The 23,964-nt window shown below is 31.6% G+C and overlaps 1 protein-coding gene and 1 pseudogene across 1 annotated transcript; one reads left to right on the top strand and one right to left on the bottom strand.

Moving 5' to 3' along the window:
• The first annotated feature begins 85 nt into the window (after positions 1-85).
• LOC132716250 (tetratricopeptide repeat protein 32-like) lies at positions 86-3,438 on the top strand (annotated as a pseudogene).
• A 5,694-nt stretch (positions 3,439-9,132) lies between these two features.
• LOC132716249 (U5 small nuclear ribonucleoprotein 40 kDa protein-like) lies at positions 9,133-18,139 on the bottom strand (the record flags this gene model as incomplete). Its single annotated transcript, XM_060699486.1, is given in 9 exon segments — positions 9,133-9,184; positions 10,035-10,200; positions 10,709-10,791; positions 12,733-12,853; positions 13,371-13,493; positions 14,396-14,561; positions 15,086-15,179; positions 16,118-16,247; positions 17,945-18,139. Coding segments are annotated over 9 exon segments (1,038 nt in total). The 5' UTR covers positions 18,050-18,139.
• Positions 18,140-23,964: the final 5,825 nt, after the last annotated feature.

The following is a 23,964-nucleotide window of genomic DNA, read 5'->3' as shown; positions in this document are numbered from 1 at the left end:
TTTTTGGGTGAGCACCTAAAGAAAGGACAAGGAATTGAGGTTTAACTACTGCATAATGAAACAAAAAAATCCCTGATTTTACTGAAATCCCGTGTCAAAGGAAAAGTTGTAAGAGCCTGTTGAATTTTCATGTGGGCGTAAATTATTCTCTTTTCTCTATTTCTAAACCTCAATGCATTTGTAGCGTTGCAAAGTGAATTTTTACCACGATTTGAAATTATATCAGATTTTACGTCTTGACTGGAAAAATCCATTATATAATTATCATTTGCTGATTATTTTGTAAAGGCAGCAGTCAAATAGAATTATACTCAACATCACTAAATTATTCCGCGTCATCACTTACCTCGCGGTAATGGCATATTTTCATGTGGCCAGTGTTAAAATTGGTCAGAATTGACATATTTTATTCAAACACCTTAACAACAAAGTTTTTGTGCAAAATAATTTAAATCTATAGATTTTTACGTAAAACTGAGCAACATTTTACAAACTTCTGCAAAAAACAACAATAGTCCATTAAATTTGTGCATACGTCTGAAACAAAGGGGTACGGCTCATTGAATGTTCACAAAATATGTATTTGATGGTAGAAAACATTTATCCTAAGTCAGAAATGAATTCTAAGTACATTCCCATTACACTATATACTAATATATATTAGTATATAGTGTAATGGGAATGTACTTAGAATTCATTTCTGACTTAGGATAAAGATATAATATGAAATTAGGCAAAGCCTATGAACGGGGAAGTCGTTAAAAAATCCTTTCATTCTTTCCGTTTTAAAGGTGTCATTCGATATTACATACACCGCTTCCGTTTTCACTCGGAACACTCGACGATTATTACTAATCCGAAAAGTTGAGATTTGTTTCGTTATCGGAATACCCCGCCTATTATCATTGACATACATTGTAAATGGCGGCGCCTGACTAGAACTGACACTGAAAATTTCATTGATAGGTATAGAATTCTATATATTTTTTAATTGTTTTTTATTTGATTTTCTTTTAAATATTCACGTGTAGTCTATAGCCGGGCAAGCCAAAGCCCGGACCCGCTTCGCGGGCCCGGTCTTTGACTTCCCCGTATTAGTATATAGTGTAATGGGAATGTACTTAGAATTCATTTCTGACTTAGGATAAATGTTTTCTACCATCAAATACATATTTTGTGAACATTCAATGAGCCGTACCCCTTTGGTCTGAAACAATCATCATTTTCTAAATGTTCTTGTTTGTTAAAAAAATAAATCTTTAGTTACAATGTAAAGATTATTTTAATATTTAAAATTATGCAAAATAACATAAAGAAATTATAACTGAAACATGAAAAAACTGAAATAAAACACCATTACCGCGAGTTAAATGATGACATACTATTTTCAAAATGGCCGACACACGGTCTACATCTGACAAATTAAAACTAATTTAGATTGAATATATTGTTGCTTCCTTGTGTCATATAGCAGAAAAATGACTAAATGATACAGTTTATGACAATTTTTGTAGTGTGAGTTTATTGTTTGTGTTCTTTACTGTTTTAAAGTGTTAAGTACCGTGACCTAAGAGGAGCACAGTATAGATGGAAAATTCTTGCTAAGCTACATGTATGTAATCGATTTACAGACAGTTCACCTCTCAAAAACTTGGCCCCATACAAATGATACGTTGAGGGATGAAGTGATTTTGGGTGATGAATAGTCCTATTAATATAACGTCACTTTGAGTTATTTCTGCTTCTTGACCGACATAAACTATAATAAGTCTGTAACATCTGATATATTGGACTAGGGTGATGAAGTGTTGTGAGGGATGAAGTGTCTCTGAGGAAAAATGGCTAAATCAGAAAATCTTGAGCAGAATTGATTTTTTTTATCTGGCCTTAAAATATCTTTACTCATCACTTAATAAATACCTATAGGTCATGCCTTTTCACCTGTGCATTAATTAACACGCATCAAAAGATCTTGGGTGTCAATTTACTACAGATTAGTAATTAGCAGATTCCACAAAGTAAACATTTTTGACAATTTTATATTTCATTTGAAATAATGCAATCGTCTTGGACAATAAATAATTCAAAACGCTTTTAAATTATCACTGATTTCTTATATGAAATAGTTTGTTATTTCAGTTGGTTGTTGAAAAACAATTAGGCTTAGTCATTTTATTCAGAAAATTGGATAATAATTTTATCACATTGTATGTAGACTATTCTAATTAAAAAAACATTACACATGTCTTTAAAAGTCAATGAAAAAAGAATTATACATATGTATGATAATAATGCATTGTTTAATAATATTTTAGGTGTAAGCAAATTGCTATAGGTTACAATGAACGAGGTTTTATGAAGTATCAGAAGGTCGACTTCGATGAAGCCATAGCAGATTATAGCAAAGCCTTGTCATATGATAGCAGCCTCTATTTTACCTACTATAACAGGGGCCTTATACACTATAGGCTTGGTAAGGAAACTCTGTATTTTATCAGTATGTCGACACTTGCAAACAGAAACCAATAGAGCAACTAAGTACAGAAGATTTTTAGGAATTTATTTTGTTGAATAAAAGTGTGATGGATACAAAAGTTAATTATACCATTTCAAGAGAAATAACTGTTAGTGGTTCTTATAGTAGGTTTAAAAGTTTGATTGACATACTTTAGTTTCTATCCAGCACTGTGAAAAGTAGAATGCTCTGTTGACGAATAGGTCTTGTTAAGAAGTAACACTCTTGCTACTAAATTAGTTCAAACTGTTTATATGTCTATCACAGTGACATAATTTCTCTTTAGATAAGTTTATTTTGTAAAAAATGAATAAAATTATTTTAGAAAAAACTTATGAGTGAGACTAAAAAAAGAATTGGAGCACCACACTAAATACCGTATTCCGGTACATACCGGACAAGGCGCTTGAATGATAAATGCTAAAATCTTGCCTTTTTACCCAACGGAAATGAACTTTAACAGGTCTAATTCTCCTTTTCACACCGATTTATGTATGATATGAATGGAAAATGTAAAAATCGGAAAAAAAACAATATTGATCTAATTTGTGATCATGATTTCTGCAAGCGCCTAGAGGTACTGCTCCAATCCTGTATTGAGTTAAACTCCAAATTTATACATGTACATGTATATAATTTTAATAGTCAACTATTTCCAATTATTGATATAAATTTAGTAACAAGTCTAATTAATGTTACAGGTAGATTTGAGGAAGCTATATCCGACCTGAAGGAAGCCTTGAGTATAGAAACCTGATTTTGAGCCCGGCCAAACAGTGCCTGAAACAAGCCAAAAGTTGACAAACAGTCCAAAGCTGAACATGACCAAGAACAGAAACCTTTACCGGAAACGAAAGACGCCTTTAAAGGGCCGCTATCGAGTCAAGATGAACATATTACCTAGACAAACCAATTATAGTTAGATTTAAACTAATTGAAATAGAGTCATGGGCATTTTACTCTTAGGTTGTTTACCTTTTTGACCGTCTGCTCATAGACTGTGATAAGGGTGGGGTGAAGAGGGAACATGGGAGTTTTGAAAGGGTGGGAGATAGAATAATAAAAAAAAGGTCTATGACCTTTAACCTCTGGTACTTTTATTTTTTGTCAATCAGAGGTCTGAGAGAATGTATTTGTTGTTAATTTGTCTGTATGTTTTGTTTTTCTTGTCATGTTTACATGTAAGTCAGGCTATGAGAATTGTTGTGCTAGAATTGTTATTTAATTCTTCGACAGAGTGACAATTGTTTGTGTTTGCCATTCTTGCTAGTAATTCTTTGACAAAGTTCGATTGTTTTGTTTTGCCATTCTTTGCTAGTTTGTGGAATAACTCAATCTGAACCTTATAGTCAGTGGGAAAATGATATTTTTAAATGATAACAAGTAATGTAATGGTGTTATGTTAATGTTTAATGTGGTCCTTTAACGGATTATGAACCCTAATAGATTGGTCAATATCTTAATAAACTTCTGTTAATTAAACCGAGGCCACTCTCATCTTCATTTGACAGTACATGTACCGTATTTGTTTTATCAAGCATGTTTTTTAGTGCATTTTGGCACCAAAAAATGGGTGTTTTCTTACTGTTACATCATATACTTTAGAAAATAATAATATTAATAAGGTGATTTGCTTATTGTAATAATCCTCCAATTAACCTTAAAGGCCATTTTGCCTCAGAATGCATTCATTTTTATTTTTCAAAATCTTTTTATTTTTGATATTCTTTTATAATTTTCAACAAGGTACTCAATGGCCAATTACATGAACTGTATTCTTATTCTGTTGCTTTTTTGGTAATAAGTACATTTATAGTGATTAAGTATTTGTATGGAGGTCAAAAACTGTTTTGTTTAAACTTTTGTTGCTTTTATGACACACTTTATTCTTATCTGTATTTTTACATTTTGCGCTATTTTTCAGTTAACAAGCATTAAACATGTTCTATAACCATTAATTAAATGTTATAATATATATATTTGACCTTTCTCAAGAAGTAAATATTTATTCATTTGTGAGGCATAATGTTCCTTTAAGCTATTAATTATTCAAATATAAGTTTTGGTGGTGAGTATAATACATTTTAAATGAATGGTAATTAACACTCCGTTAGAAATTGTTTATTTTTCATCCAGCCTTTTTGAAGTAAAATTTCACTTATATAGTTTTTTCCCCATTTTAAAAAAATTCAACTATATGTCATGTTAATATTTTTTGCGTATTTGGTAAAAGCAAAATTTATTCATAGAACAAATATATGTTATTGCTGACCAAAATTTGTTTTAAGAAAATGACAGGATAGAAATGTGCAATGTATCAATATGCTAAACATGATTTTTTTTTTTTGTTTTTTTTTTTTTTTTTTTAATTCTGCTTATAGATGCTCTGCATACAGTTGCATTCTTGCATAAATTTTCTAAAGTTTTTGAAAACTAATACATGTATAGTATTTCTTAGATTGGCTTAAATTTTTGTTATATAACTGCAGTGCTTTATATTTCTTTTATTAACCACTTCACATGCATCAAGGAATACTATTCAAAGAGTATTTACATAAATAAAGTGTGTATATTGTTCTACCTTCATTTTATATTTCAAATCAGAAATATTCATGACTTAGGCTTCAATGTACCGTATTAATGTGTAAGTATTGGTACATTAATACATATGTATGGTTTGAATGGTAAAGATATTAAAGATATACTGTGCTCATCCTTGAGTAAAATACATGTATTATTATTCCCAGAAATTTATTAAAATCTATGAAATTCTTACTGAATATGTCTAATTTTAATAAAAGAATGAATAAACTACTGGTATGTATGGAAATCTGTGTTCCCTATTGATATTTTCATATTTACATTTACAAAAATACTATGTAGCAATTATCAACATTTTGTAATATCAAATTTGAGCATAGTATATCTTTAAGAGATGGAAAAATATGAATGATTTTTTCTCAATACTCAACCTCTGTGCCTTCTGTATTATTTTGTCTTTCCTGTTGTCCTTTGGGTTTTACTGGTAACTTTTGAGTTTTGAAACCAGTCCACCAACCGAGTGAATTGATTGGTTAATTTGAATTAAATATTCAGAATTATCCAATCAGATGATTCGGATGCTTAAAATTGTGACTGGTATCCAGTTAAAGTTTTTTAACTTCTGGAATTAAATCTGTTGTGTCTTAGAATTAGTCTCTTGCTAATTCAATGTCAAAGTACATAATGTTTTTCTTTTCTTTTCTTATTTATACTTAATTAGTTAGATAGAAAAGTTAACTTTTAGAATGATGATTCTGTAGTTATGCTTAAAATAACTTTAAAATTATTACATAAACCTAAATTTACAATTTAACTGTTAACTCACATTCTCTGCTGTAGGTTCTTTACTATTGATTTTTCTTAAGTTTTGTGATGTGAAACTTATAAAAGAATAAGCTTCTGGTAAAACAGATTTTACATTTTATTGAAATTTCCTGGTGAATTGTTAATGTTGTTATTACTCCATATAGAACCTGTATTTTATTGTCTTTAAATCTTGTACCAGTTAAAATGTAACCAGTAATGTTGTATTATAATGTTCTGATTTCTTGTCCTCAATTTGCCATACTCTTCAATGCTTCAAAACTTAGGTTTTTTCGACATGATGAGACTGGAAATATTTTTCCAGGATTATTTGTAATATTTGAAAAAGGCCTGGATCAATAACTTGTGTGCAAATATTCAGATAATTCCTTACCCTGTCTTTTCCAGAATAATTTGTATTGTGAAAAATGACCCAAAAATGAAAAAAAAAAAAAACTTTTCACTCAAAATGGCTAAGAGCAAAAAAAATTTTTTTTTTAAAAAAATATTTTTTTAATTTTGGGTTTTTTTTAATTTTTGAAAAGTTTAAAAATTTTTTTTTTATCATTCCCCCACCGAGTTTTCCCAAAAAAATTTAATGTTTTGATTTTTTTTATTTAAGGGGTTTTCAAGATTTATTTTTTTTGGTTTTGTTGAGTTAGTTTAATCTGTATTTTAAATGCTGCTTTTATTTTGAACTTTTTTACTTTTTCCCGAGCCAAAAAGTTTTGTTAAAAGAAAGTAAGATTTAGGTGGGGTTTTGGGCCCGTTTGTTGCTTTGAATTTTTTTATTTCTCCGAGATAAACCCCAAAAAATTTTTTTCCCCCTTTTTACGCCATATAACATCTGTGTTTGAAAGCCAAAAAAAAAAAAACAAACAATAAAAACCAATCTTATCATTTTTGGAAATTTAAGGGGTTTAATTTTATTTTTAATTTTGTAGCTGATTGAATTTTCAAAAAGATTGTTTTCATGTTTAACTTTTCTAATCAAAACTTTTTTTCAAGTTTTTCAAAAAAGAAATTTTTTCAAAAATGTTTTTTTTAATAATAAAACATATCATCAAAATTTTAATGAAAATATCAACTTTTATGTAGAGATTATTTTCATGAAAAAATCTTTAAACCAAATGAACTCACAACTTCTCTGTATGACTAAACAGATACATGTATCTTTATTCTATATTTGTTGCTTGTTTTTGTTTGTATTTTAAATTTACATATCAGATATTTTACTATAAACATTCTTATATTTGTTGAATTAAAACTAGGAAAAAAAGAGATGTGTTTGTTGCTAATTATGTGTAGAAAAATCCAGGCACTGATGATTTTGTGTGATGGACCTAGCCAGTTCATTCTGATGTGCCTGTCCAATTTAGAACTGTCAGTTCCCAGTTTGAGGGCTTTCAAAATGATTATATTTTAGTTTCCTGAATAGAACTTATAAAATATCACAAAACAAAGAAAGAAAAAAAAAGAAATGTGTTTATAGGGCACATAATTATGTTCATGCGGTTTTATCAATCTACAGAATGGACAATGTGAAAGCAGCATGGATAAACAAGGGAAAATCTATATCCCATCTCCCCTTAAGTGGGGGCATAAGAGCTGTCCAGGACAGTTTGATTAACTCATCTTTGGAATGATAGTAAAGAAGTACCATGCATGAATATTATAAAATTGGTCCAGAAAGGGGAATAATTCATTAAAATTCTACCTTAAGATGTGGACCTACAATTATGACCTAACAAACATGTGAAGTTTAAAATGAACACCTCAGTAGTTTTGAGATAGAATTTGCATGCAAACCTTTACTACAGATTATACAATGAGGAATTATTTGGTAATAAATATCTCTACTTAAATTCTAGGCATTTAAAAGTAAGCTACAAACATGATCAAGATGACAGTTTTAAAACACTTTTCCCTGAGCAAGAAGTAAACGGGTACGAAGGCCTTATTTTTCTTACAGTATCGAGTAGAACCACTGACCTTTCATAAGCTAAATGGATATTTCCACACCTGTAAAGCAGAGATGATGTGGATATCACACCTGAAAACAGAATAACAAACAACATCTCTCTTTTTACCCACTTTTTAATTATGTACTCACTTTAAAAAATTCACAAATAGATATATCACAATGATACAGTATCATGATAAAAGTATTGCAATAACTTCAATGCATGTACAGTACAAAAAAATTCCTCTAGAATAAACCTAAGACAGACATATGATTATCTTTAATTAGCAAAATCTTTAATTAAAAAATAAATTACAAAGTTTTCCAGTTTAAATTTTATATATACTGGTATTTGTATTCAAAAATAAATTATAATTTGTTTCTTCCTTCAAAATATATTCTTTATCATTAGTGTTCCTGTTTTTTTCCATTCAAGCATTTGTTTAACAAGTGAGTACTACTGCATGTACAGTGAAATTTTCTTGTCATATGAGAAAAAGCACAATGTAAAACTGTTTCAAATGATACAGTAAAATAATAATGATAAATGAACTTTCTTAAAAAAAATTTGATTGTAAATAAATTTTCAATAGTAAATGAATTTTTACAAAGGTCAGCTAATTTGTCAATAATTTCTGTAAATGGTAAATGTATTTTTCAATGATTTCTGTAAACGGTTATTCTGTAAAATAGTAAATAAATTTTTCAATGATTTCTGTAAATGGTTAATTAAATCTTTCAACAATTTCTATAAATGTTTATTCTGTAAATTAATTTTTAAATGATTTTTTTTTCTGAAAATGATGAGTGATATTAATGACTTCTGCGTAAAGTGAAGTTATGAATGACCTCTGGAAACGACTACGAGGATTTTTCCATGATTACAATAACATGTGTATTTTTAAAACACATATTAACATAAAAGTAGTCTAATGAAAGAGAAATGTTCTGAAAAATGACCAATCAAGGTAATGGTAAAGTCTAAGCACTCCTCCTTTCACATGAACTATCTTAACAAAAAGTCATTTTTACAAATTACAGGAAATTTTCAATACAGCTGCCAGTTCTATATTGGGAATCTTCCTTGGAGCATTGTTATTTTCAATGTTACAACCCAGCTTATGTCACAAACAAAATACACACTGTAGAGACACTCTCTGACCACAACAAATATTGAGCATTGAATATATTTCATATAAGTGCCCTTTGACAGTGTCTCTGTCACTAGGTGCCCTCAAGATGTATTTTATACTTTTTGCAACATTTCTCGTAATATAACAACAGTCATTAGGTCCATTTTTTGTGCCCATCTCATTCTATTTCACCCAGATAAATCTTTTTGTCACTTCCACACGATGCAACTGAAAAGACATAAAAAACATTCATGTTATCAAAAGGCTTCAATATTCTTCATATATTTTACAGTCCATACTCTAAGCTCAATAGGGAGATCATCAGATTTATAATTTGAAGAGTTCGTTGGTTTGGCTAAAATTTCTTTGTCACAACAGATTTTGGACATTGAGTCTAAGTAATAAAAAGAGCATCAAAACACAAGGTTATCTGATTTATACCGGGGGGGGGGGCTTGTAAATCAAATAAATGAGCATCTGATTGTGACTATCCTATCGTCACAATAAGTAAACCCCAGAATAAGTAGCTAATCAATACGAATACTAAATTTTTACTCCTGACAGACAGTGCGGTAACAGGAGTAAGGGTAACTTTAACCTGCACTCCATTTAACGCACTGTGCATACGATTTAACTCTGACACATTTTTAATAGAATGATCTCCAAATTATGATACAATGGTTATATGTCTCTCATGGCAGATTCAGAGATCATGTGGGATTAGTATACAAGAAATTTTTCTTCAGAAGCATAAAAATGAACTAGCATTGTGTCCAGCTCCCACATTACACTTTTTTGTCAACCTAGTGACTGATAGCCTGAAAGGCAGCCTGAAAGACAGACAGACAAAGCAAATCTATGCCCCCTTAAAGTTCTAGTGGCAAGAAAAATGTTCCTCATACTTGAAGAAGGTAAAGACCATTTTTCCTCTCATATAACTCTGGTACTGGTACGTACAAGATTCATCTTAGTGCAGTAACGGTTAGGTCCTTCTAAATTTAAAAGGATTAAGCCAGTTATTGCACTAAGGTGACAAACAGGGCTTCAATTGTATAGATAAAATAAGAAAAAAACTCACTAATTGGTTCTTCAGGATGGAAGTCAATTTCGTTAACAGATCCTGCATGTCCTGGTAGTTTATATAATATTCTCCTGGACGTCGTGTCCCAGATATATACAAATCTATCACCAGATCCTGCCGCCACTTTACTACCATCAGGTGCCCATGCACATCGTAAAAGATTCTGAAAAAAAAATCCAATGAAATTTTAGTGTCTGTTCCCGACAATTTACACTTTGCAAATTGACTTTTCTGTAATGTGCTTGGCCCTTTTTTTAAAGTGGAAAACTCTCAGTTACAAATTTATGCTGAAGCCTAGTTCTGTTTATTTTTTTTATTCATTTTACAATGTACCAATGGCCGAGGTAAATTTAGATTCTATTATTGTGTTGTTTTAGCAACCCAACTTAAAAATTACATTTCAAATGTGCAACAAAACTCAGTGATGTATGCATTTGGATTGATGTCCAAGTTTTCTTTTCAGTCATTTTAAAAACATCAAGCTTAACAGGGAATTTTTGCTTTTTGCATTTTAAACAGGGCCCAATCCGCTATCAATAATAAACCTCTTTTCCCAAATTAGAATCAAATATCTTCTACAGCTGCCAAAAACACACACACCTGCATTCTTCCTGATTATACAAATATAAGTATCAAAACATGGATCTAACAAGATAGTCTTCTAAATTTACCTTTTCAAATGTATGTTGATGCCCCTGCATAATCTTAACACACCTTTCTTGTGGAGCAAATGGTCGTACATCCCAAATACGAACTGTAATATAAATACAAACATATGTTGATCAAGAGGGTAAAATGACATCTTTTATTTATTCTAATGCTAGTACGCTTCTTAATATTCCCCCCATCAAACAGTTAGGGCTGTCAATTGCATTATTACAAAAACAGTCTGTGCGAAAGTCTGTCGGTCCTCGGACCTCGCCAACTAAAAATCAGGAGGGCCGAGATAAATTTCGCTACAGTCAGTCCTCATGTCCGAATAAAATTTCAGCCAGTTTGAAACAATTTTTGGCCTTCTGAAATATGCAAAACTTCCAAGATCGATCTTTTTTTTTCATTTTTGCTTGTATTCACAGACCCAGATAACCAAAATAACTGCAAGATACAACCAGTTTTTGCTAAGTAAAAAATGTAAGCCACCATCTTGTCGTGGATAATTTCCTTACCAAAACATATTTTTTCTCCAACCTTTGAAAAAAATATCGTTTTCTTGTGACTTAAACTAAATTTTTATTTATTATGTTTTTGTATATTTTTTTCATAGTATCTGATAGTTGAGTCTGATAATTCATATTTTCTAAATATTTTTGTTTATAATTATGGCAATATCCCTCCCTACAAAAAAATACCTTTCAGAGTCCGGGCCGGGGAAAAATCATCAGGACCGGAAATAAATCTAAGGATCCCAGTCCTTGTGGCCGGAAATTTTTTTTTGACTTTCGCATTGACTGCAAAAACGGACGCTTTCACACCATATGACGTCAAATACAACATTAATTAACCAAATGACGCCAGGAAAATTACTTCTATGCTGAATGAAGCACATTTGAACTAGAGGAAATTCAGTGGTGTATAACAGTTTGTTAGCATATTTACAAGACCAATATTTCATGATTAGTATTACTGTGAAATCATGTTGCATACTGCAGTTTTCAGTTGAAATGTTGTGTAAGCAATATATAAGAGGAACTTACATAAGCTGCTGGTACAGACTGGAATATCTAGCTTGAGGGTAACTGTTTATGGTGGTAACAACACTCTGTACTGTTACCCAGGAGCTAGATATTCCTGTTTATGGTGGAGGTTAACCTCTGATGCCTCTATGTGCATTATTTCTGGCAGAAGCAGGTACCTAAGTAAAACCTCGTCCATCTGCATGTTAGCTAGATGGCTTTGGATTCCTCAGGAGAAAAAAATTCAATGTTCCTGACAGGATTAGAACCCACAGCATTTAGGGGCAAGTTAGTAACCATTACCACTTAGCCAGGGAGGCCCCTGATAGCATGTAAGATAAACTTGAAACAATATTTCATAAACAATAGATGCTTTCCACACAGCAATTATTACCTCCCCTGACTGCCAATTTTAGGGTCATTCTCAATATATGCTTCAGATTAGTTAAAAATCTCTATCTATCTTCCATTAATGTCAAAGCCCTCGCAGGGACGTAGACATGACTCTAGAGTAGTCACTTCAGAGACAGCTTTGAGATACAAGGGAATCCTGGTACCAGTCCCTAGCTCTTATTGAAAAGACCCCTTGGTTCTTTTACATGCCCAGTGTATAGCATTGATACATGCAAGGATTACTTGGATTTCTTACCAGTACACCTCTAGTTAGGTGGGAAACACTGAAAGTGTCTCTGAAAAATCCCAAGGGTGTTACTCAGGATTGAACCTGGGACTTTAGGAGTGACAGCCAGTGGTCTTACCAGCTGAGCTATCTCGCCATCTCTGATAATTCTATCATCATTATGTAAACTGATACAAATTTTTAACATATTAGTGCTATAATAATATTTTCCTTTGTATGTATAAAAGAATTTGACAATTCACTAGTTGTTTATTTTGGTTGGTAAACTGCCTGACAGTCTGCCTAGGAACAATGCAGTGACTGAACTGCGCTCTGGAAAATTAAATGTGCCTTACTGCCGTGATCCGGAGTGAAAACTAACAACACCACCTATATTGCATACCTGTGTTGTCCATGCTGTTTGTTAGTAAATATGACCCATCTGGTGACAGATGCATTCCTGTAACCGTGTCCGAGTGTCCTCGCATTCTGTATAATACATCATTCTTCCGTAAATCCCACACCTGAATAAAGAGGATTTAACTCAATACAGTGTTGAAGCACCTTTTACTTACTGAAATTATGATCACAAAATAGACAAATATTGGATTTTTTGCTGATTCTTACATTTTTCATTCATTATCGTATGTGAATTGGTGTGAAGAGAATGAATAAGACGTTTAAAAGTTCATGCCATTGGGTGTAAAGGCAAGATCTAAGCATTTAATCATTCAAGCGCCTTTTCCGGTATATACCGAAATGCGGTATTTAGTGTGGTGCTCCAATCCTTTTTTTAGTCTCACTCAACTTGTCCTTTAAATACAGGAATACGGTATTTAGTGTGGTGCTCCAATCCTTTTTAATGTCTCACTCGAAAAAGATTATATATTGCGTATTAATAGCTTTAACACTTATTCTTTTCTATCAAACATACATTAGACTATAAATTCATAATTATAAATTTTTATATTTAAAGTGAATTGGTCTATAATGGAAGGTCTGTAATACAATAATTACCTAAATTATACTACAAAATCTTACCTTTAAATCATTATCTATGCCACCGGAGAAGATTTGTTCAGCTGTATCGGAGAACGTGATGGAAGTGACCTGGTATGTGTTTTGAAATGACTGTAATACCCCTCTCTTCCGACAATCCCATAACTACAAACAATTGTTTAATCAATGAATTCATGTGTGTATTAAAGTTGCATGGTTCTGGATGAAGAAGATATTTCAAGAAAATCAAACTTCAGCAAAACGTACTTAGATTTTAAGAAAAGTAAAAACATTCAAGATTCAAGTAATTATTTACATGTTATGTCAATGTGTGCACTTAATGACTGATTTTGCAGAATATATCACTAAATTTCTACAGTGTGACTGAAGCAGTAAGGGCCAATTTTGCATAGTTTCATTAACTTTCGTAAATTATGTGAATTGTAGACCTGTGCCGTTTTCAATGATTAAATTACTTTCTTTATTCCCTTCATAATATTTTATTTTTTAAATACATTTTCATAATTTTCAAGAAAATTAGCATGAATATGGAGGCATGCTGGATTAAAGTAAAAAATTTATTTATTTGTTAAGTTTAAAACATATTCATAAAAGACAATACATTATTAATATGATGTAACAAACAAAAAAAGTTTTGATTTAAAGTTTGTTTACTGATTAAACTGACATTTTGATGTTTCATAAAATTATGTAAGTGTAAAAGACAACAAAAACAGCATCTGTTCAAAGTCCATACTTGCAAGTTTGGTTTCCATTCTTTCAAATAGCCAAAAGCTTAAGCAAGGGTACAAGTTAAAAATATCAGAACACTTGAAATCCCTGAATTTAGTATTATTTCAACTGGTTTATATATACAAAAAGAGTGCTTTCAGGAGTATACAAAACCTGAACTTCAGGTAAATGCCAGAAAACTTGTACCCATGCTTAAGATTTTTACCCTTTTGACTGATCAACTTTTAGACAAATTACAAAAAACGCTCCTTTTCATTTTTCTTCTGTAAATTTCAAACAAAAATCTATACACTATGCCTTAACATGTTCGATACCTTTATAGTTCCATCGTCACTTCCACTACACACCAACTGTGGGCCACGCCTTGCTATATTACAACAGTTTACAAAACTATTATGACCTTTGAACTTCTTTACTCTTGTTCCAACATCCACGTCCCACAACGATAATGTTTTATCTGTGGCTGCTGATACTAATGAACTGAAATGATATAATTATTATTTGAATATTTTTGTATTTTTTTGTTAAAGATTAATATTATTAAGTCACATATACCATATGAATAGAAAACATAATTAAGATTATGTATGTTCTTTCTAAGATATTGGTTTATACGAATTTTACTTTGTGTTGGAAGCTATAAGCTTATTGAAACACTCTCGAATCAGTTCCTGGAACCAACCAGTACTAAGCAATAAGTGTAGTTTCTTGCTCAAGAAAACAATGGTTTGCCACCGACATGGTTTGAACCCACACACCCAGCAATCCTTTGATCACTATTTTTTTCAGATATTGAGATAGGCATTGAATCTTTATGACATTCCCAAAATAAACATAAAAGTGTTTAAAAAAAAAACAACAACAACAAAAACATGTAGAAAATAACCTTCTAAGAAACAAAATACTACAATGGTCAATACTCAAACAAGTTTCTCTGGTAGTTTCTACCCCAATTATATATGAAAGAACTTTTCATACACAAACAAACTATTAAACAAAATTACCTTCCATCAGTTGAGAATTGTATTTCCATTATTGCACCAGAGTGTCCTTTTAATACAGCAAAGTTCTCACAATCACCATACACATTCCAGAAATCTTTTAATAAAAAATATTATATATTTTAAATATATATATGATGTACATGTACATGATTTCAATATGAAAGCCAATCATGTGATTTCAGGTATAGAATAAATTTGGCATAACAGTAAACATTTATGTAGCCCATGCCTAAAATTTGAACAGATTTTAACATTTTCATTTTTAAAATTAGATTTTGTACCTTTATCAAGGATAAGGTTTAACTAATCCTTTTGGAAACTTATTAATGGGAATTTTAGACAAAATTGGGAAAAATCACTTTGTATTTAATTTACATTTATCAAATAAAAGAAAGAAATCAAGTCAACTCCATTTACATTTTATTTATAAGAAAAGCACAATCTAAAACTTAAATTGCAAAATGCAATCTGCCTAATGGCCTAGGCAATTGAGATATCACAAAATGCAATCTGCCTAATGGCCTAGGCAATTGAGATATCACAAAATGCAATCTGCCTAATGGACTAGGCAATTGAGATATCACAAAATGCAATCTGCCTAATGGCCTAGGCAATTGAGATATCACAAAATGCCAATAACTTTTTTCTTCAGTTGTGTTGTTTTTCCATTTGAAATTGGAGTTAGACCCATTATCAGTCCTAAAATTGGACAACAAGAATCCCTCAGTGGACTCGATTGCATTTTACAAATACAATGTTTTATACATAAGTAATGTACCTGAGAAGATTGTTTTTCCATCCATTGAATAAATAAACATTTATCTTCAACAACATTAGTGTAAAAATCTTTGACGGACAGAACAAGCACTACTAACTCCCAAAGTTCAACATCTTAGATATCCCTTTCAATAAGTATAGATGTTGCAAAAGTGGAAATTTGTATTTTCAGTATTACAATGTAAAGGTTAAAATATGGGTTAAAGCCAGAAAGTAATTTTTACTAGTGTTCTGAACTTCCGATGAAATACTTACAAATCAAGCGGTCAAACCCTGCAGAGGCTAACATCTTTCCATCTGGAGAAAATTTACAGCAGAATATATCCCCTTCGTGTCCTGTGAGCAACATAATGGGTGCTTCAAGATTTGATAACCTTTGTATACCCTGAAAGTGAAATGTTCATCATTATGACATCATATATTGTTTTTAAGCAATTTGTGTTTCACTTAATTGAGTATAATAGCGAGCTTGACGAGCTGGCCCTGCTCGCAAAGCGAGCTTTATGGTAACGCGAGTACCTGCTTAGTGATGGTTTTGAAAACTTTTGTTCAAAGTACCGAATTGGACACATCGCAACTTTTCGAATTACAAGATAATGATAAAAGCCGATGCACTCTGATTGAAAACGGAAGCGTAGACTGGTGTCCTGCGCACTTATATAGGAACCATAATAGAAAGGGCAAACCAGAATAAACGGAAGCAGTGTATAAAATACCAAATGACAATTTTTAAACAGAAAATGTAAAATAACAAGAGCTGTCCGTAAGACAGCGCGCTCGACTTTTTTATTGCTTGCCAATAAAAAAAGTTTTTGCAGTAAAAGGCAATACAAGAATCTCTGTATTTTTAAAGTGAACAATGGCCATGAGCATTAAGATATTTAGTGAAGAATTATTTTACTGAATTGTAAACAAGTATTCCAACTTTCAAATTAATATCTCAAACAGTTCAGTCAAAAAGTGGACTGGTACTAAAAACTTAACCAAGATTCTAAGTCGATAAAAGGCCTTAATTTTTAAAACAAATCCTTGACAGAGTTACCTTCTCTTGCGTACAGATGGGGGTAATGATGTGAAATAGCATTAAAAGTTTCAAAGCAATATCTCAAAGGGTTAAGGCAATAAGTGGATTTTACCCATATTCAATTTCAATGTATTTTCTAAGTCAAAAAGGGGCATAATTCTGTCAAAAACCTTGACAGAGTTATGTCCTCTTGTCTGTTGATGAAGGTCGTGATGGTAAACAAGTATGGTCAGTTTCAAAGCAATACCTCCAATGGTTTTGAAATAAAGTGAGGTGGTACAAAAAACTTAACCAAGCTCAATACACTTTCTAAGTCAAAAAAGGGCCATAATTCTGTCAAAAACCTTGACAGAGTTATGTACTCTTGTCTGTAGATGGAGGTTATGATGGTGAACAAGTATGGTAAGTTTCAAAGCCATACTTGTCATACTTCTGAAATAAAGTGGGGTGGTACGAAAAACTTAACCAAGGTGTGACGCCAACGCCGACGCCGACGCCAGTAGGATAGCTCCCCTTTTCATAGAAAAGTCGAGCTAAAAATGAACGATTATTTTAAACTATCTAACGGTAAAAGAAATTCGAGCTCGCTTCGAGGCTTTGTTTTTTTCATATTATAAATGTAGGAACAAGATTAAATCATCATTCTGCTGTAAATGCCTTCATCCTAAAATTTGAATAAATAGCTAAACACACAAACTCCATAAAGTGAAAAATTTAAATAAGTTTGACTTTGAGAAAGTTGAATGTTTGAAGTACTCACTGTGTTATTTTTCATTGCCAGAGTACAAAATGTTATATCATCAGGGTGTTATATATAAGTTATCCAGACATATTTTCAACAAAAAATGACAAAAAACAATTCTATCAAACTTTTGGTTGATCCAAGTAATGACAAGACTTGGAAACGTGATTTCTTCATCAAATCGCATGTAATCAAAGTTGAAGAACTAAAATATCTATGTCACTAATAATGCATTAAAATAATTTATCTCGCCGGTCAATTACCCCACCCACTAAAAACTTATTTGTTTACAAAAATCAAACTTTCAAAGCCTTACACTCTGTACTATTGAGTTTTCCTTATCCCCCACAGCTACTAATTCATTTCTAGGACGTTTAACTGGAACGAGTGCTCCGTCCATTGCTTTTCTTTTCGCTTCCATGCCGTGTCAAATTCGTTTAAATAAAAAATATCCAAAAAAATCTAAATTTCCACGCCCGGAAGTAAATAACCGGTGCGTCGCTGAATTATACTGTCGTTCAGGTTGTAATTCAAGCTTTAGGCAAAACATCACTAAATATTTTGTTTGATAAAATTTTATTTTTTTTTTTTAAATTTTTTCTTCAGATTTTTTACACAATTCAAAACATATATGCATACACATACAGTATATTGAGATATACATTTAAGGAGGACTGAATAAGAGATTTCTTTTAAGAATCTACAATGTTTATTTATAGATAATAATTCAATAGTATCTTACCAATAGTACAGTTGAGTCCACACTAAAGGTTACACAAAGTGCACTACTTGTGCACCAGATGTGCACTACAAAGTGCACTTGGTGTGCACTTCATAAGTGCACTTTGTAGTGCAGCAGATCTATTATATGTATTTAGCAGTTAAATTACCTTTTATTTCAATTTTTAGCGCGGAGGAAGGTAGTCTAGTACTGTTGTTACTCTCCAGGAACGATGGTTAGGAAACTACAGCTCTGGCTTCCATATAACTTTATATGTCGCTTTTATTTTGACGTTGCGACAGTAACAGGTCTAGCAGTACTATAAAACCTGTTCGCTGAAGTATCTTTAGCTAGGAAACTACCTGCCTATATGACTGATATACTGTTGGGAAAAGGCGTGAAATGAAACAATAAACAAACAAACATCTTACCAAGTTGACAAAATTTTAATGCATTATGACTAAGGCTCCCACGTTTACAATTTTTTGTGAACGTTTACACGATTGCTAAGAACCGAAACGATACCGTTTAAACGGTGGTACCTCTTTGTACTATACACACCATGTATTTGAGTCGCCAAATGATGTCTTTCTTTCTATTTTTTATACATGTACAAATAAAGAATGTCCAGGGCTCATCACGATTGAGTCAGCACACATTTTTTGCTTTGTAATCCCACTTTTTACCTAATCTATATATTATGTCACAAGCAATTTTGCACCGTAATGCTGTGTGGAGGGTTGTAAACACCCATTTTCAGTTTGTTTATTATTACAGGCAATGATTAAGAAATTTTGTAAGACAATATGGTCATTTCGATTAAACGGTAAACAAAATCCTAAACGTTTATGAATGAAAATCGAAACGAATCCGTTTAAACGTGTAATCGTGGGGGCCTTAATTATGAATAAATAACTTATTTTAATATAACATTAGAAAAAGATTCATTTTCAGAACTTATTACTTGATAGTCATTAATTCAAGGGAAACAACTCCTACTATTATAAAATTGATATCCGATTAAGAGTTGCACCTCTTGTCATGAATACTTTATGCATTATTATCATAAGTAAAAATTAAGAGCAAAGGTCATTCAAGGTGTTTAAGAAAGAAAGATACAAAAGGGCAGTGGGTGCATTACAGAGATAAATTATCTTATAACATTAGTCTCAATTAGGCAGCAAAGAAATATATTTGCCCCATAAATTGTCAAACTTTGAAACCCTATTTTTTTGCACTATGTAATTGTGTTCTCAAAAGAATAGCGACATAATTTTTAAAAATTTGAACGCTTGGAACTGAGTTCTTTAATTTGAATCGATAAAGAGTTTACTTTCCCAACATAATTAAATTCAATGTTGCATTATCTAAGTGTCCATTGCCTAGAATAATATCTGTTAAGGTCCACTGTGTGTTAACATCTGTACATGTTGAATTTATCCATGATTTTATATCTTCCCAAAAAGAAGAACTTAATTGGCAATCCCAAAATAAATGTTTTATAGTTTCAATATGGTTGTTGCAAAAAGAATATGCATTAAGATAATTTGTTGCCAGTATCCTGTCATTAACTTTATACTGAAACCATTGTAAATTTGAATCCTTTGTAATATTAAAAGGGAGCCTATAAATGCCATTCCTTTCACTCACATTCGGTTAAGACTAGCACAAAAATTCAAATTTCAACCCATTAATGGGTATACTTCTTAATTAACTATTGCATACTTTTCTGTATTAGATACCCCAGCTGATCTTTGAAAGAAATTAAAATTTTATTTTTTAGGCTTTTTGGCCTAATGAGTTCGTTTAAGATCGGGAAATACACCATCATGATATTTTGTTGTAATTTTTCATTAAGAACAGTACTATCTGGAGTGTACTAACAAGAAAATTTATAAAAGTGAATGCTATTTTCTTAAACACTTTGGTAAAACATGTTTAAGAAAAAAATCATTCTACCAACATATTGCACAACTTTTTGTATAGTTCTGACAAATTGATTAATGGTAACCATGTTTTTATCCGTGCAATATCTATCATATATCTGGTATTATTTGCATACGATCTGTGGAATTGGGGAAAATGGGACATTTTCAACAGTTCGGAAAATTGGTTTCATGAATGGATAAATTGTTTTGCATGTAAACAAGCAAAAACATAATGCACCTGACAAACACATTAACAGAAAACTGTTTTGCCACTTCATCTGAGGCGAAATTATACAATTTTGTATTTATCAGTTAGATCTTTGCATGCAGTCTATCAACAGTTCATTTCTTGTTTTAAATTATCTTAATGGAGCTTTTTAGCATGAATTTGATATAGTAGCCACTTTCATTTCATGAAGTTTGAAAATAAAACACAACAATTCGTAAAATCCTAGTGTGTTTTTGAGTAAAAGCGTGTCTGTGTAATGTCATTATGAGATGTTTTCTAGGACAAGAAATAGGGGCCAGAGCTGCGTTTCGTAGAAAGTCCTTAGTCTGAAATCAGTCTTTAGATCAAGATAGATGATTTTGCGTTTCAAAGAAAACGTCTTAACTTGTTTATGGCTTCAATTTCACGTCTCTTTTGATTTCTGAATAACAATACAGGTGAGCCAAAAAAAATACGCATTGTGAATAAAAAGGGTCTGTTATTGTAATTCGTAACTTGTCTCAGGAAAATGAATTTAATGATAGTCTACCGACTTTTAATAAAGGTAAAACATTTATTGGAACGGTCTTTAGTTACTCCTTAAGTTTGTTTTATGTCCTGGGACTTAGGAGACACTTTAGACTTTTTAAGAAATGCAGACCAGCTTTGTACATTAGGAAAAATGTATTTTAAGATCCACTTCACTATACATGTAAGTGTTAATTTACGATTACGGTAGCATACCTTTGACTGAAGGTAAATACATTTATTCGAACAGTCTTAAGTTAGGCCTTAAGTTGTTTTTATCTCCTATGACTTAGACTACACTTTGGCCTTTCTGAGAAACGCAGCCCAGGTTCGTACATTAGTAAAAATGTATTTTAGCATCCATTTTACTATACATGTATGCATATAAGTGTTAATTAACGATTACGATAGAATATATTTATTACTACTGTCCATTAAAAATTAGAACAAACCTTCAACATTTGCACTGGGAAGTGTTGGGCAAACTTTAAAAAAAATGCTTTAGTACCTGTAACAGACCTTAAATACGGTATTTAGCATTACTATTCTGAGTTTCTTGTTTTTCCTGTTTTATAATAATATCATATCCGTTATTCTTTGCCCTGTCCTGTTTGGTGTCCTGCTGGGCTCCGTGATATTGGTCCTGTGTTGGGAGATGCGTTCATTAAATTGTTGATCTTGTTTTTCCCCCATGAAATGTTGGCCTTAAACTTTACTGTGGTGTATGCAAAACATAAATGCCTTCAACATTCTTAGGTTTAAAAGTACCCAATATGTGTGAATCCACCATAACTATTGCATTTGTGTAAATACTTTTAAAGCATCGCTCGGTTAGCTTAATCGGAAGAGCGTTGGACTGTGAATCGGGCCATTTGGCTTTGATTCCCGGACGGTATAGATCACTTTTATTGTGATAGATGATGGAATCATTTCTACGGTCATTGGCACTGTACCTCTGCTCTGGTATGTACAGAAGTTGTCAGTACCTTGCGAAAGTAAAGGAAATCTAGTACTGGTAAACTGATTACCAGCCTGCTCAGGAAAGATGCAATGGCTGAACTTTGCTCTGGTAAATACAATGTGGCTTACTACCGTGATCCGGAGAGAAAACTACCAACACCGCAAAATACTTTTAAAATCATTTGGTGTAGTCTTTATAACAAAGGTAATCTAGAATTATCAAACCATGATGATTTTCTATACTCAGACCTCCAGTTAAGAAATTACATGCTAACGATATATGTTGGCAAAGTTACAATATGCATGTTACCAAAATGATAAAAATAAAAACAGAAAATCGGTTGAAATGAAAGTTTAACGTTTGTTACAATTTAGAAGGTAATTTAGCTCACACGTAATGTGCACTGCATCTGTGCATTTATCATATAGTGTTTCTTATTTTTATCTCAAAATATCTAATGTGAATGTAAAACTATTAAAGTCTCATTATGCCCCAGAAATGATTTTACTTTTATTTCTCAAAAGATTTTAATTTTTGGTGTAATGTTCAAGTTTTCAAAATACTCATTGGCCTTTTTCCTGAACTATCTTTTGCGTCTGTTGCTTTGGGCATTTGGTACAATTATAGTGATTTAGCATTTTGTATGTAAGTCAAAACATGTTCACCCTTTCTAAAAAAATATTCGTTTCTAAAACATAATGTGCATTTAAATTACCTGTACATTGTACTTTGCTAGTCATAAGATTACAGCTGGTCTTTGTAAGAAATTCAAGGTTTTAGGCTTTTGGACCTCGGTGGAGTTCCTTTAAAAATATAAAGTGGCCCACTGAGCATTCTAGAGTGTATTTAATGAATCCTTAATGATTAATTCAAGTTGATTGAGAAAAACGATCATTTCATAATCATTTGTAACCCAAAGAAAAAAAATTATTATAACATAAACATATTCGTTGCATAGTCGCTCGGTACACGTTACAATTATTACTAGTAATAGAATTTTTGACAGTTTTGACAGAGAAAAAAGCTGAAATAATAAAAAATGATATATTCCAGTCACTCATAAATGTTGGCAACACAGCATGATGTCTGAATGTCTTGGCACTGTTATATATATGTGGTTTATTGAATGTGAATTTTAAAATTGTATTTAAACTCAGAAGAAAAAATGGATACAAAAATAAATGTACAAAATGCATTTCAAAAACATAAAGATAAATTATCATCAAGATTTATAGCCCATAAAAAACGTCTAAAATTGTTATACATTTGACACTGTTCACCACAAGCTTTCAAACAAATTGTCATGCTTTTGCACTTAGCGTTGAAGTTTTCCTAGTTTACCGTGAACTTTGAAAGCTTTATGTTAAAGAAGATCGACTATATGGAGTTTGTAATAAAGAGGAACTGCTGATCAATTTGTAAGTTTAGACACTTTTTAAAAACAACACCAAATTATTTGACTTACATCTTTAAAACATTTTCATTCAGTTGTAGAGGATATTTATGATGTGTCGTATAGAAATATCAGAGTTATCAAAGTTGATCCTTTACATTTATTACTGCAAAAATCTTCGATTTTTTCATGTGAAAAATCCGAGCACTCTTATCTTACTATAACTGAATGTGGGCACGGCCGGCCGGGTGAAGTATATGGTGGTAAGAGAAAATGATTTGCAAACGCAATACAATATGGTACAGTTTGAGTTAACAAAAGTTATTAACCGTTTCGATTATAAAGAAATGACAAACGTTTATTTTTTGTTTTGAGTTTTGCTGATGTGTAGTGACAGCTAAAGCATATCTTAATTTGAAGGGAAAAATTGTAGAGCGTCTACTTTGACATTGAAGCAGACCAGAAGAGATTTTTAAGAGATTCTACATTTCAACTTATGTTCAGCTTTGTGTTAATGTTTTCGTTTGTATCTCAAATTGTTTGTTAAACTGTAGATATGAATTGAATTTCGTTAAAATACTTTAAATTTAGATCTTC

This window comes from Ruditapes philippinarum, unplaced genomic scaffold (genome assembly GCF_026571515.1).
Source record: "Ruditapes philippinarum isolate M1 unplaced genomic scaffold, ASM2657151v2 ctg9102_1_1_1_1, whole genome shotgun sequence".
In the NCBI taxonomy this organism is placed as follows: Eukaryota; Metazoa; Mollusca; class Bivalvia; order Venerida; family Veneridae; genus Ruditapes; species Ruditapes philippinarum.
Note: the sequence above shows the minus strand (reverse complement) of the source record. Positions and strands in the feature narration are given on the sequence as shown.